At 46.3% G+C, this 13,149-nt stretch overlaps 1 protein-coding gene across 2 annotated transcripts in view; it reads right to left on the bottom strand.

Moving 5' to 3' along the window:
- Positions 1-7,053: 7,053 nt before the first annotated feature.
- The window catches only part of col6a2 (collagen, type VI, alpha 2), an 88,979-nt gene continuing 82,883 nt past the window's right edge, over positions 7,054-13,149 (bottom strand). For both annotated transcript variants that reach the window (XM_078551562.1, XM_078551563.1), the window contains exon 29: positions 7,054-10,407. In XM_078551562.1, the coding sequence (XP_078407688.1) occupies positions 9,821-10,407 (587 nt within the window). In that variant the 3' untranslated portion in view covers positions 7,054-9,820. The remainder of the gene's footprint in view (positions 10,408-13,149) is intronic.

Here is a 13,149-nt window from a genome sequence, read left to right as displayed (position 1 = left end):
TTAAAGGGAACATTGCTTAATGGTACATTATGCTCAAAATTTCCCTTCTGAAAAGCAACAATATGAACACAAAGAGTTAATTTGATGTAATGGTATACTGCAGTACTGCTGTGATCTTATAGTGTGGACCCAAAGTGGTGTCAAACAGACTCCTGGCAAGGGTCTCACAGCCCATGGCTTTAGTACATATGGCAGCCACCCCCCCCCCACCCCCCCACCCCCCAGCCCCCACCAATCCCCCAAATACTGCTCTTCTTGTATGGATGTGCACCCAAAGCACAATGGCAAGAGCACTCTTCAAGCTGACTACTTGCTTAAACAGTTTAAACAGTATTCTCATTTTCTATAAAATAGATAGATAGATGTACAAAATAGCTTGAGAACAAAAAAACTTAAAAAGCCCCTTTTGGTCACAGATGTTTCACATTGAGACTTGCATTTCTATAGCACCTTTCATGACCTCTGGACCTTCCAAAATACCTTCTGACCAATGAAAATACTATTAAAGTGTAGTCGCTGTTGTCATGTAGGAAATGCAGCAGGCAATTTGCGCACAGCAAAATCCCACACACAGTGAAGTGGTGATGACCAGATGATTTGTTTTTCGTGATGTTGGTTGAAATATTGGCTCAGGGAGTGGGGAAAAACTGCCTGAGAGGGGTGGCAGGTTTAACATCACATCCGATAAATGGCACCCCTGACAATGTAGCACTCCCTCAGGACTGCACTGGAGCTTCCCTTTAAGCTTCAGCCCACATTTACACTTCCCCACTTCTGCCAGCATGTCCCTTCCACATGATGCTCACATCAGCAGCTATGAAGGAATATTGGATTAATGTTGTATGCAGCCTTTGTTCCTCATTCATTCTTTTAATAGTACCTGCTGTGGTTTTCTATGAACCACCATGGCTATTTTCTTCAGATTTCAACGCTATATGTAGTTTCATTTCTACGTAGCAAGGACTGCTGTTTATTTCTATACCACATACAATGTACATTTGGAACAAAGCTGTTGGAGGGATGAACTGATACAGTTGGTAGAACACAAGCCTTTCAAGCCATGTAACTTTGGTTTCAATCTAAGGCACACTGATAGATTAAAGCTTTCTCCATCTGTTGACTTCAAGCTTTGTGGAATAAATTTTGCAGACACAAGGGCCAATTTGAAACCACCCCTCTCCTGCCTGCCTGATGCAAGTGGAAGGGTAGTTGCCCAAAAATGACATTGCTCGCTGGCAACCTGGGCTGGTGCCCTGAGATAAAATATAAAATGCAAATAGTGGTCCAATGGCATAGTTTACCATTCTGAGACAGACGATTTCAGCAATTATCAAAGGCATTCTTTTTATACCAAAAGACATTCTTCTGAAAGATAATTGACCCATTATAGATTTTTCTCGTTACAAACATATGAATTAGGAGCAGGAGGAGACCATTCAGCCCCTCGAGCCTGCTCTGCCATTTAATAAGACCAAGGCTGATGGGAACATCTCAGAATGGATCTTTTCAAGCACAAGAGAAAGGCATTCCTCTTCGTTGTTGACTATTACTCCAGATGGATTGAGGTTAGACGTCTTTATGGAACAACTTCAGTAGAAGCAGTCAACAATTCACTAAGAGAAATTTTTGCCACACTTTGTTATGACCAGTCCCCGGGCAAGGTTCCCCCAACTTGTTATGATCCCAGATGAGATACCCCAAATTGTTATGCTCCCGGGTAGGGAGGAATGAACTTGCTCCCTTTCCTTATTCAGCCCCCTTGGCTGGTCGTAACAAGGTTCAGTTAAAACGGATGCTTTCCCTCATGGATACCTTTTTGCAGCCCAAATGTATTTATGTTTTAAAAAGAGCCAATTTTATCAGGCTGTCGTGTCAGAGTGAGTTTATAAGCTGCTAAAATGCGAGAGAAAAATAATAAAAATACAACACGCATACACACAGATTGGAAATGAGAAGTGAGTCCAGAACCAAAAGTTATAAATATATATGAATCAGTCTTTGGGCTTGTCCGTGAGGAGTAGATAGTGAAATGTTGTGGCTGTTAAGTTGGATGATTCCGGTAGACCTGACTTTGGTTTGGAGATTCTTGGTTCTGCAGGTTAGCTGAAAGGAGTTGTCCTGTTTTCTTTTAGACTGTGGCTTTGCTGACTTATGACTTGCTTCCAACAATCAGAGGGGACCTTTTTTTACCTGAAAGCGCAGGGATTCCTAGCTGATGTTCTTCAGCTGTGATCTTCACAGCACACACTGACACAGCACACACTAGAACAACAGGCTACCACACAGAGACCAGGGTTGCAGTTGGCTTTTAACCCCTTTCCTTGTGTATTCCTGGAGGGGAAAAACAAACTTGTCTTTTGCACAGAAACCACTTTATTTTCAACTTATATCATGTCCACAGTCTGGGATATAACCCAATGGGAGATGGTTTCTGCTGAGATGGTAATCAGCCTCCATTATCTCCACAAGCACTGGAGATTACAGTTCAGTTTGCATTGCATCTCTTCCTTTGAAGCATCTCTATCTGAAGTGGGCTTTGACACCTTTTTGGTGCGCCATTCAAGAGAGAACATGGAGAACTTGAATCCTATACATCCTCTGAGAGAGAAGAGAACAAGGTCAGCGAGATTGGTGAAACCACCACAGCCCTTATCTCTGTGAGCCAGGAATATAGGCAGGGACTTCAGGGGAGATGTAAGAGAATGTAAATGGTAGTTATTAAGTCAGAGTCTTGGGGAGTGGGGTTGAGGGGGGGTGGTGGGCAGGGGGCAGGGGGATGTAGTATAAAGGGTTGATGTTAAATATGTAATTATATAGACTACATCATCAGTGAAGTAAGATCACATGACAACAGAGCATGGAGAGAGAGAATTCTATGTAGAGCCTCATGTGGCGTCTACCTTGTAAATAGTTAGCATACTATTCAATAAAAGATAGCGTTTGCTAACAGTATTGCCTCCAGCATTGTTTATAAGTATAGATCCACATCTACCACTTATAAGACCAAAAACAACAATAACAGAGTCTCATGGACAGGATGAACTCTGAGATGACATAAAGGGACATAGGAGAGAAACCAGAAAAAGGAATAAGTTCAGGGTTAGGGTGGTGGGGAGCCTTGCGGGTAGCCTGGTCCAGTGGCTAGTGGAATGGGGGTAAGTGGCAGGGACAGCTGAATCATAGTCTTAACCTTCGCAAGAATGTCTGTGAGCTCCTCTCATTTGTCGTTGGAGGTGAAGGAGACAGGGGAGAGGGGCTTTTAAGAGAAACAGTTTGCAGTGGAGAAGAGAAGCCAGGGGCCATCTTTCTATTCCAGGGTGATCCTGGAGATAATAGTTTTAGCAGTAGAGTGCAGGATGCTTAAGTGCTTTATGTGGTGCAGCCAGATCTGCTGATGAATGGCTAAACATGTTGATATCTGTTTTTCAAATCTAAGTCCCTTGGACTTAAAAGAGTAGAGATGAGGTCTATTGTGAGGAAACAACCAGGGTGAAAGAAAGTACTCATATTAATAGGTACTAGGGTATTAAGATAGGAGGTCTTGTAGTGCAGTGGTAATATCCCTGCTTCTGGGACAGAAGCTCCAGTTTCAAGTCCCACTTCAGGACTTGATGGCCACAGAGGGTGCATCCATAACTTGGCAAAACAGGTTAATTATTGAGGGCAGCAGATACATGGGAATACCACTGCCTGGAAATTCCCTTCCAAGCCACTCACCATCCTGACTTGGAAATATATTGCTGTTCCTTCACTGCTGTTGGGTCAAAATCCTGGAACTCCCTTCCTAACAGCACTACAGGTGTACCTACACCACATAGATTGCAGTGATTTAAGAAGGCAGCGCCTTCTCATGGGCAATTAGGGATGGGCAATAAATGCTGGTCCAGCTAGCAACGCCCACATCACGAGTGAACTAAAAAAAAGTCAATGGCAAAATGCTACAGTACTTTGCCAAGCATAATCATAGAGCAATCCAATGGAAGGCCATAGTTGTCTATGCCCTCTTGGGGCAGGGTACCAGGAGGAGGATATTAAGGTGGAGTTGAGAATGTGGTTGAGAAGATTGGTAGCTGCAGAAATGGTGAAGGGTGGGGCCTAAGGCTAGGCAGTTGGGAATTCTAAAGTGCAGTTGTAAGTGACTTGGGGCTGTCACAGGATGAAGTGGAACAAAAATAGAAAATGCTGGAAAAACTCAGCAGGCCTAGCAGCATCTGGGGAGAGGGAATCAGAGTTAACGTTTCGAGTCCATATGACCCTTCTTCAGAATGAAGTGGGCTGGGGGGGTGGGAGAAGAGCAGTGTGGATGGAGAGTGATGCAAGGAGCTGATCAGAGATGGCCACAGCGATATTCTTGACACACCAATGGGAGTGGAGAGAGACCATGTGAGATGGCAACACTGGTCGAGTGGCCATGATTGTGGGCAGAGGAGTTAATATGGAGGGGAGAGATGAATGGAGGATAGGCGGCCAATGAACACAATGGAGAGAAAGCATGATGAGTTGAGATGGAGCTTGAAGTCGCCAGACCTGAGAAGTGGCTTAATGCAGAAGTCTGGCACAGAAAACAGTGAAGATACCTCAGTGAGAAATGTGGTGTGGTACTTGGGTGGGAGGTGGAGAAGGAATGAAATAGAAAGAACTTGCATTTGTTTAGGGGTTATGACTTTGGGATATACCAAAGCAGACAAATTAATTCTTTGACAAAGCATAAGAAGGGGTAGACAGAGGTAATGTAGTTGATGTAATATATTTGGATATCAAAAGACCATTGATAGGTACTGCATTGTAGACTCATACTCAAGGTCAGAGTATGTGGAGTCATGGGACAATCAGCAGGATGGATAGCAAGCTAGCTAAAAAACAGGGAGAGTAGCGGTTAAGGGTGGTGACTCAGACTGGTCAAAGGTGGGAAATGATGTTTCACAGGGATCGATGAGGGTCCACAGCTATTAACCACATACATCAACAATTTCAGTTCAGGAAATGGAATCGCAATTTGAAAGCTTGTGGACAACACCAGACTTGGGGCAGTGGGGGTGGGGGCGGTGTTGGGGGGTTTGGGGGGTTAGTGCGATGCAGTTAACCCAGGAGGGATGTGACAAAATCCAGGAAGACAAATACAGAAACTTGCAGGATGGGCAAATCATTGACAAATAAATTTCAGTCTCAAGTGTGAGCTGGCGCATTTTGACTGGGGGAATAAGGGTGCCTCACACAGTATAAACAGTGATGGTGGAGCTTTAACCTGGATGTGCGGTGAGCTTGGGTATGGGTGGGGTTGGTGAAATCCAGCAAAATGTGAGTGTGCCAGGAAGCTGGGACCAAGCCGCTGACTTCCATGTGTAAGTTGAGCGAGTGAGAGTGATTCCATGCAAACGCCCCCATGGGGAGAGGCAGATTGCCCATCAGCTTACAGAAATCAAACAACTGGAGTGAAATCTCAGCACGCTTGTGGATTTAAACATCACTGAGGGAGCTGAATCACGCTCGGGGGAATACTGTCATAAACATTTAGTACCCACTTTCCAGTCATGAGAAAGAGTTTGTTCACACTATTTTAGCTGAGATGTTTACTTGCTACATTTTGAAGATTTTGTGGATCAAATCGGGATGGATTTGCCAGCTGGTCAGCCCAGAGGATTCTCGCTTAGAGATTTGCATTGTGCGAGCATGCAAGAGGTCATGGGTTCAAATCCCAGACAAGCCCTTCCGTCTTCTGGAGTTGAGATGAACGAGGTGCAATCTCATTGAAACCCACAAGGTTCTGAGGGGGTTTGATAGGGTGGACACTGAGAGATTGTTTCTGCTGGTCGGGGAATCTAAAACACGGGGGCAGAGTCTCAGGATAAGGGGCCGATCTTTTAGGACTGAGATGAGGAGAAATTACTTCACTCAAAGGGTTGCGAATCTTTGGAATTCTCTACCCCAGAGGGTTGTGGATGCTCCATCGCTGAATACATTTAAAGCTGGGATAGACAGATTTTTGGTCTGTCAGGAAATTAAGGGATATGGGGAGCAGACGGGAAAATGGAGTTGAAGCCCAAGATCAGCCATGATCGTATTGACTGGCGGGGCAGTCTCGATGGGCTGTGTGGTCTACTCCTGCTCCTATTTCTTATGCTCTTGTGATTGTGCTTTGGGCGTCTTAGATTGGGCTCAGATGATGAGCAATATGAGCATGAGCAGAGCCTGCTATTGAAAGCCCTGTAACCGAACATCAGAGAGTGGCACAGCAAAGGCAGAGTAGCTCATGGGAACGTTAACACCCAGGCATTGGTGGACCAATAACAAATGTAGGTCAGTGGGTACAGGAGTGACGGATGACCGGGATGGATGGAAGGTTTCAGGTGGAAGATCACCCAGGAGAACATTAGAATAGCCAAGGCTGGAGGTAACAAAAGCATGGGTGAGGGTTTCAGCAGCAGAAGAGTTGAAGCAGGGGAGGTGATGGGCGATGTTATGGATGTAGGGGTGGCAGTTTTCGGCGATGGGAGAGGGTATGAGCGTCGAAAGCTGAGTTCAGATTGCAAACAGTTTTTCTGCACCTGGACAGTGGCCAGGGAGGGCTGGAGTTGGTGGTGGTGGGGGGGTGGCGGGGCGGGGCGGAGGAGGCCTGGTGTTTAACTAGAGAGCCCTGCTCGTGCCTGAGCTCCCTGCACTCGCTGTTTGGAAGGTGAGGGTGGAGGGGACAGGGCTCATGCAGGAATCAAGCTCAGTTCAGTGGGTGATCCTTGGGGAGGAGGGGTGAGAAAGGGTTTCAGCAAGGACTAGGTTATCAAAGGTGGAGGCAAGAGAGCGGTTGGACAGATGGAAGGCCGCAGAAGGTAGTTGGGGAGCTGTTAGGTGCAGTTGTTCGGTGAGCGGGGCACAGCGTGGTGCCACTCACTGGCACAGCCTGGCAGCTGACTGAATAACTAAACAAATAGACCTCACCACAATGAACAGCTCAAGACAAGGCTGCCTGCACACTGGGCAGGAATACTCTAGACAATCACCATCCAGCGGGTATTCAGGATGCAGTTCCGTTAATTATGCAAAGTAGATCTGCAGGCGTTTTTGGAAAATCCATTTATTGGTTTTTTAAATTCAATACAGACGATTCAAATTTGGATGCAGCAAACCGTATGAAAAAAACATTTCTTAAAGAACAATTGACATGGACTACTTCATTGTATGAACGTTCACTAGAAATATATATTACAAAGCTTTGTGGTTTTCAATACAAGATAGGCACAAATTCACAGGAGCTTGGTGACAAAGTGTGACTGTTTCGCCCGAGGAAGGCTGAGGCTCTCACTGGGATGGCAGGACCTCGCTGAGACCAGTGCCAGGGCAGAGAGCTGGCACTGGCACTGGCACAGTCACTTCACGTTACAGGGTGGGCGGGCGGGATTGGGAAGGGTGGTGAGAATGCATGAACCCAGCGGGTGACAAGTTTGATTCAAGAGAACGGTCGTAAGCGCTGGCTACAGAGCCCTGGCACTCGGCGCTGGTGATGTAGTTACGGCAGGTCCGCAGCACCAGTGCAGACCCAGTGCCCGACTGAGCGCCCAAGCAAGGCTCACTCCGGGCCTGCGGCTTGGGCAGGCTGTGCGAGCTGGTGCGGGCTCAGTTTTCATTCGGTGAGTACAGGGGCCAATACAAAGTCGCCGTGCACTAAAAGAAAAATGAAACAGCCAAGAGGCCAGCAGGCCCGTGGGAGATCTGCCAGCGTCTGAAACGGATACTGATTTAGGGGCAATTTTTCAGTGGAACAGCAGCCCTGAGGGGGGGAGGTCACAGCTGGAACTTTAACCCCAGAGTTCTCTTTCAGCTGCCCGCTGACTTGATGTGCACTTTCCCTTTCTCACCCTGAGATTTCAAACTTTCACGAGCCGTTTTTCCGAAAAGAAGAAACATGTGTTTGAATCTCTTTTAACTGAGCTTAAAAGTGCAGGTGATGCAAGCGTCTTGGAACACACTTGTGCAACACCACCACCTGCTGGCAAGAGGGGAGCATGTCATGGCAATCTCCCCACAGCCGCCTCTCCCCCACCCAAAAATAACCGATGGCAAAAGAAAATGGCCTCCTTCAAAAGTGTAAACTTGGGGATTCAGATCAATTGCTAAGTTTAGGGATGGGCTTCCATTCTCTCCCCTTTTACTTGCCCAGTCCCACCCCAGTAAACGATTATGTGCGCGATTTGCCCACTATACCTGACGGCTGGTGTAATGTGGAAGTGCTGTTACGGTACTCTACGGTACAACATGAATATTGTAGATCATAAATAAACTATACAAGATTGCAAGCTACGCAAATAACTTTATTAAAACTGCAGTCAATGCTCAGGACAAACCCACACGGGGGGGGTGGGGGGGGAGGTGGCGGTTAAGAGGGTTTATGTACACAAAGTGTAAGTGCACCTTAATGAGGTGTGATTTGGGTTGTCACATTCAGTGTGAACTGATCGGTAAACCCGGTTGAAACCGATGTTAATGCGAAGTTTAATGGTCGTCGCTTTTTGGTTGATGTTAAGTGACTGCCTGTTTTAAACACAAAACGCTTTCAGTCGTGGGGACTCTACCCTCTTTCTCAGGCCAGGCCACATTGCTTTTGGGGCGCACATGGGCAGCGTTAACGATTAAGAGCCAAATCCCTTTCTTGGTCAGGGATTTGGGGGCGGTGGGGGTTGCGGTGGTGGGATAAGACACTGGGTTTTGGTGTTGTGTGTCCCATGTGTGTTTTGTAAGGATGGGGTTAATCAGGAAAAGGAGGAAGGACAACAGTCAGATGCTGAAGCAGGTTAGATGGCACGTGAAGAGCAAAACAGATTTAATGTTTAAGGTCGATGACCTTTTTGTTGGTTATCGGCCTGACACATCAACTGTTTCTCCCTCCATGGGCGCTGACCGGCCTGTTGAGTATATCCAGCACTTTCTGCCTCAGTTTTAGATTTCCAGCATCTGCAGTACTTTGCTTTTGTGGTAAGATGCCGGGGCCTACCTGGAGCATTAGCCCTTTATCGCAGCAACCCCCCGTGGTTGGTGGAGGGGCAGGAAGTTTTAATCTGAGGTGCTTGCCTCGGTGTCAAGTGATGCTCCCTTGGATCTTCTAGAAAACTTCGAGCTCCGCGGCTTGTGAAAAAATAAAATGATAAGTCCACACTTTGAAATGATGCCGCTTACAAAACATTACAAGAAACAAAATGGCTGAGGCAGTGCTAGCCTTAGCACAAGAGAAAGGAAGTGTGTGATCGTCTGGCAAGCTGTCGGGTTGCCAACACTGCGGGATTATCATGAAACTTCCCAAGAACTCGAGATTTACATTCCAGTGACCCGGGGAAAAAAATATTCTAGTGGCATTAGTTGTGTTTTTTTTTTAAAAAATGAAAATGATCTTCGAGCATCTTCCATTGCTAGTTGGAGATTTGAAAAATCAACATTTGACTGACAACCGAGTATCAGCCAATCACGTCATGAGTTATCTGCTCACTTTTCTAATTGGCGGGGAGGGCGGTGGCCTACGGGGATGGACAGGTTGCCTGCCAATCGGGTTGAGAGTTTGGCAGGAGTGGGCGGGTCCATCTGATGAAGCAGCCAGGGGCCTGTCCAAGCAGAATGTGGGCAACCCGAGCAGGTTTTCTCCTGGGGCCTAGCAAGCTTGAAATGCATAAATGGAAAATAAAAAGACAATGGTAAAAAATAATCGATATATATATTTAAAAAAAGCACCTTGTTTTACCCTTTTCCTGAATAACATAAAACTACGAACAGAAAGATATTCGGGGATCGACTTTATGTGAATTGCTCAGGGGAGAGCAGAATGCCGGATTTGAAGTCCTTAACAGATCCACTTGTAAAATCTGTTGAAGAAGCTGGTCTGCAGGATGTGGGAGTAGTCTGCGGCTCGATAGATGGCCGCCCTCTCCCCTAACCCTATCTGCAGCAGGATGTCCATGTCTACTTCTGGCCCCACGGCAATCACCGTGGGCACAACGTTGTACTTGCGCATGGAGTCTACCGCCTCACCGAGGCTCTTGTTGCCACTGGTGCCGTCAGTGACGAAGACAAAGGAGAGCTCGGCCCCTCGCCGGGCATCCTGGACCAGGTTGCGGATGCCATAGATGATGGCGGAGCCCACGCTGGAGGACGAGTCCAGGTAGCTCATGGTGGCCAGGGGGTTGAGGATGGCGGTCAGGTTGTGGCTGAGTCCAAAGACCAGCTGCTGCTCATCCTCGCTGCCGTATTGCAGGACGGCGATGCGGGCACGCATGGCATCACTGTTGCTCTGGGCCAGGGGCATGGTGGTTGCCACCTTCTCGACGAATTCCCGCACGTGCCGGAAGTTGGTGGCGCCCATTCTCTCCGAGCCATCGATCATGAAGACCAGTTCCACTGGGCGCTGCATGCACGGAGCCACTGCAAGTTCTGGAAAAGACACCAAGAGCACATTTTATCCGGCTCCGTCTATCTGAGCTCCTCCTCCCCCCCTACCCCTGCCTCCCCCAACCAGGGGAAAACCATAGAAATCCAACTGAGCTCCCTTGGGCCCTAGTGAGAAGAAAGAAAGAACTCACATTTATACATCGCCTTTCACCATCTCAGGATATCCCAAAGTGGTTTGCAACCAATGCAGTACTTTCCTGAATCGTAAAACATGGCAGCCAATTTGTACACAGCAAGCTCCCACAAAGGACAACGACCAGATGATCTACCTTGGTGTCCTAGCTCCAACCTTAAGATGATGTTTCCTTGTTTTTAAGCCTCCTCACCAGAGGAAATGGTTTCTCCATATCTAAACGGTCAAGGCCAGCACCGATATAATGTGTGACCCATTGATCCCAAAGCTTTTGTACATGCCAAAAATAAATTCTCCTCCTCCTCCTCCTGTCAGCTCGCCATGGTCTGGTCTCATTTCCCGGCCTAGCACCAATCTATCACTCTGTTCTTAAATTTTCAATTGACCTTCGACCTCATTGGGTTTTATGAGGGAGAGTGTTTCAAATTTCTACTACCCTTTGTGTGGAGACGTGCTTCCTGACATCACCCCTGAACGGGTTAATTCTAATTTTCACATAATGCCTCCTTGTTCTGGACTCCCCAACCAGAGCAAACCCTATTAATTCCTCCCAAAATCCCGATAGGCCTCAATCAAATCATCCCTAAACCTTCTATATTCCAGGGACTACAAGCCTAGTTTATTGTGACCTCGCCTCATAAACTAATTCTTTGGAGACCTGGTAACGTTCTGGTGAATCTGCACTGTACTCCTTCCAAGGTCAATATATCCTAAAATGCAGTGTCCAGAACTGTAGACAATACTCCAGATGTGGTCTAATCAGGGCTTTGTATAGATGGAACAAAACTTCCTCTCCTTTATATTCTACCGCTGCAGTTATAATTACGCTAACATTTCACTTGCCTTTTTAATTTTTGTTGTATCTGACCACTACTATTTTAGTGATCAGTGTACATGGACCCCTGAATCCCTTTGGACCTCCAATGCTCCTAGCCTTTTACCAATTAAATAATACTTGGATCATTTCATTTTTCATCCAAAACAGATGAACTCACACTTACCTGCATCGTTATCCATCTGCCACAGCTTTTGTCCACTCACTTAATCTATCAATGTCTCGTTGTGATGTTATGCTCTGGCCTACACTATTTCCCATGTCACCTCTCTCTGTTTATCAGCAAGCTCAGATATACTGTATGATTCCTTATCATGTTATCTAAGTCATTAATTAATATAGTGAATAGCTGAGGCCCCAACTCAGATCCTTGTGAACACTACTAGTCACTTCCTTCTCATTTAGTTGGGAGACGGTGGCATGGTGGGAGCGTCATTGAACTAGTAATCCAGAGGCCCAGGCTAATGTTCAAATCCCACCACGGCAGCTGGTGGAATTTAAATTCAGTTAATGAATCTGGAATTAAAAGCTAGTCCCAGGACCACAAAACCATTATCGATTGTCGTAAAAACCCATCTGGTTCACTAATGTCCTTTGCGGGAGGAAATCAGCCATCCTTACCAGGTCTGGCCTCCATGTGACTCCAGACCCACAGCAATGTGGTTCACTCTTAACTAGCAAGCCACTCAGTTGATGGGCAACAAATATTGGCCTTGCCAGTGACACCCACATCTCATGAAAGAATAAAGAAGAAAAAGAATCAAGCATTTATCCCTCACCTCTGTCTTCTACTGACCCCTAACCAGGGTAATAAGTTGCCATCAATTCCATGAGTTTTAATTATAGCCAACTGTCTCTTTTGTGGAACCTTATCTAATGCCTTCTGGACATCCATATAAACTGCATTCGTAGGCATTCCCCTGTCTGTTACTTTCACTACTTCCTCAAAAATTTCAATTAGGTTTGTTTAAGTGACCTGCCCACTTCAAATCCACCTTGGCTCTCTTGGATCAGCTTAAAATTTTCTGTTAGTTAATCCTTCATTAGAGATTCCGAGAACTTCCTTGCATCAGATGTTAAACTAATAGGTCTACAATTTTCTGATTTCTCTCCTTCCCCTTTCTTAAATAACGGAGTCACATTTGCAACTTCCCAATCTAAAGCGGGGCAATTCTTGAATCGAGAGAACCTTCGGAAGATTTTGGCTGACCGAACTGCCATTTGCTCACCTACTTCCTTTCAAACGCTGGTGCTGACCAGTAAGGAGAAGCTGACAGGTTGTAATCTATTCTCCTTTATAACAATGGAGTAATGGGAAGGAAGGTATGAATGTCCACACAGGCCAAACATGAGGTCTAAGGAACATCTGGAAAATAGGCATTGGCTTCAATTGGATTGCATTATGAGCAGTCCAGCTATTTCTACTTCGCAAACTGAGACACATCACCCAGGATTTGGAAGAAACAGATGTGCTCTCTCAAGGCATCTATACCATAGTTAATGTAATCCACTCATTACCCAGTCAGCGGCAACAGATTTAATCCCGAACAACACAGGCCATGGAATCGCCCTGTTTAACATTAAATTCGGGAATTTCACTTCCATTGGGAGAGTAGACAAGCCCTTCAGTGACTTCCCGACAATGACCACTTTGCTCCACCTCTTCCCCTCATGAGTGAAGGGCAGGGAGCAGTGAGAATGTGTTGGAATGCCTCCTCCCCTCAGGTTCACACAGGATGTCCATGGTTGGGCTCCA

The sequence above is a fragment of the Cetorhinus maximus genome, chromosome 11, assembly GCF_964194155.1.
Source record: "Cetorhinus maximus chromosome 11, sCetMax3.hap1.1, whole genome shotgun sequence".
Classification (NCBI taxonomy): Eukaryota; Metazoa; Chordata; class Chondrichthyes; order Lamniformes; family Cetorhinidae; genus Cetorhinus; species Cetorhinus maximus.
The sequence above is the reverse complement of the archived record's forward strand: the minus strand, read 5'-3'. Positions and strand labels throughout refer to the sequence as shown.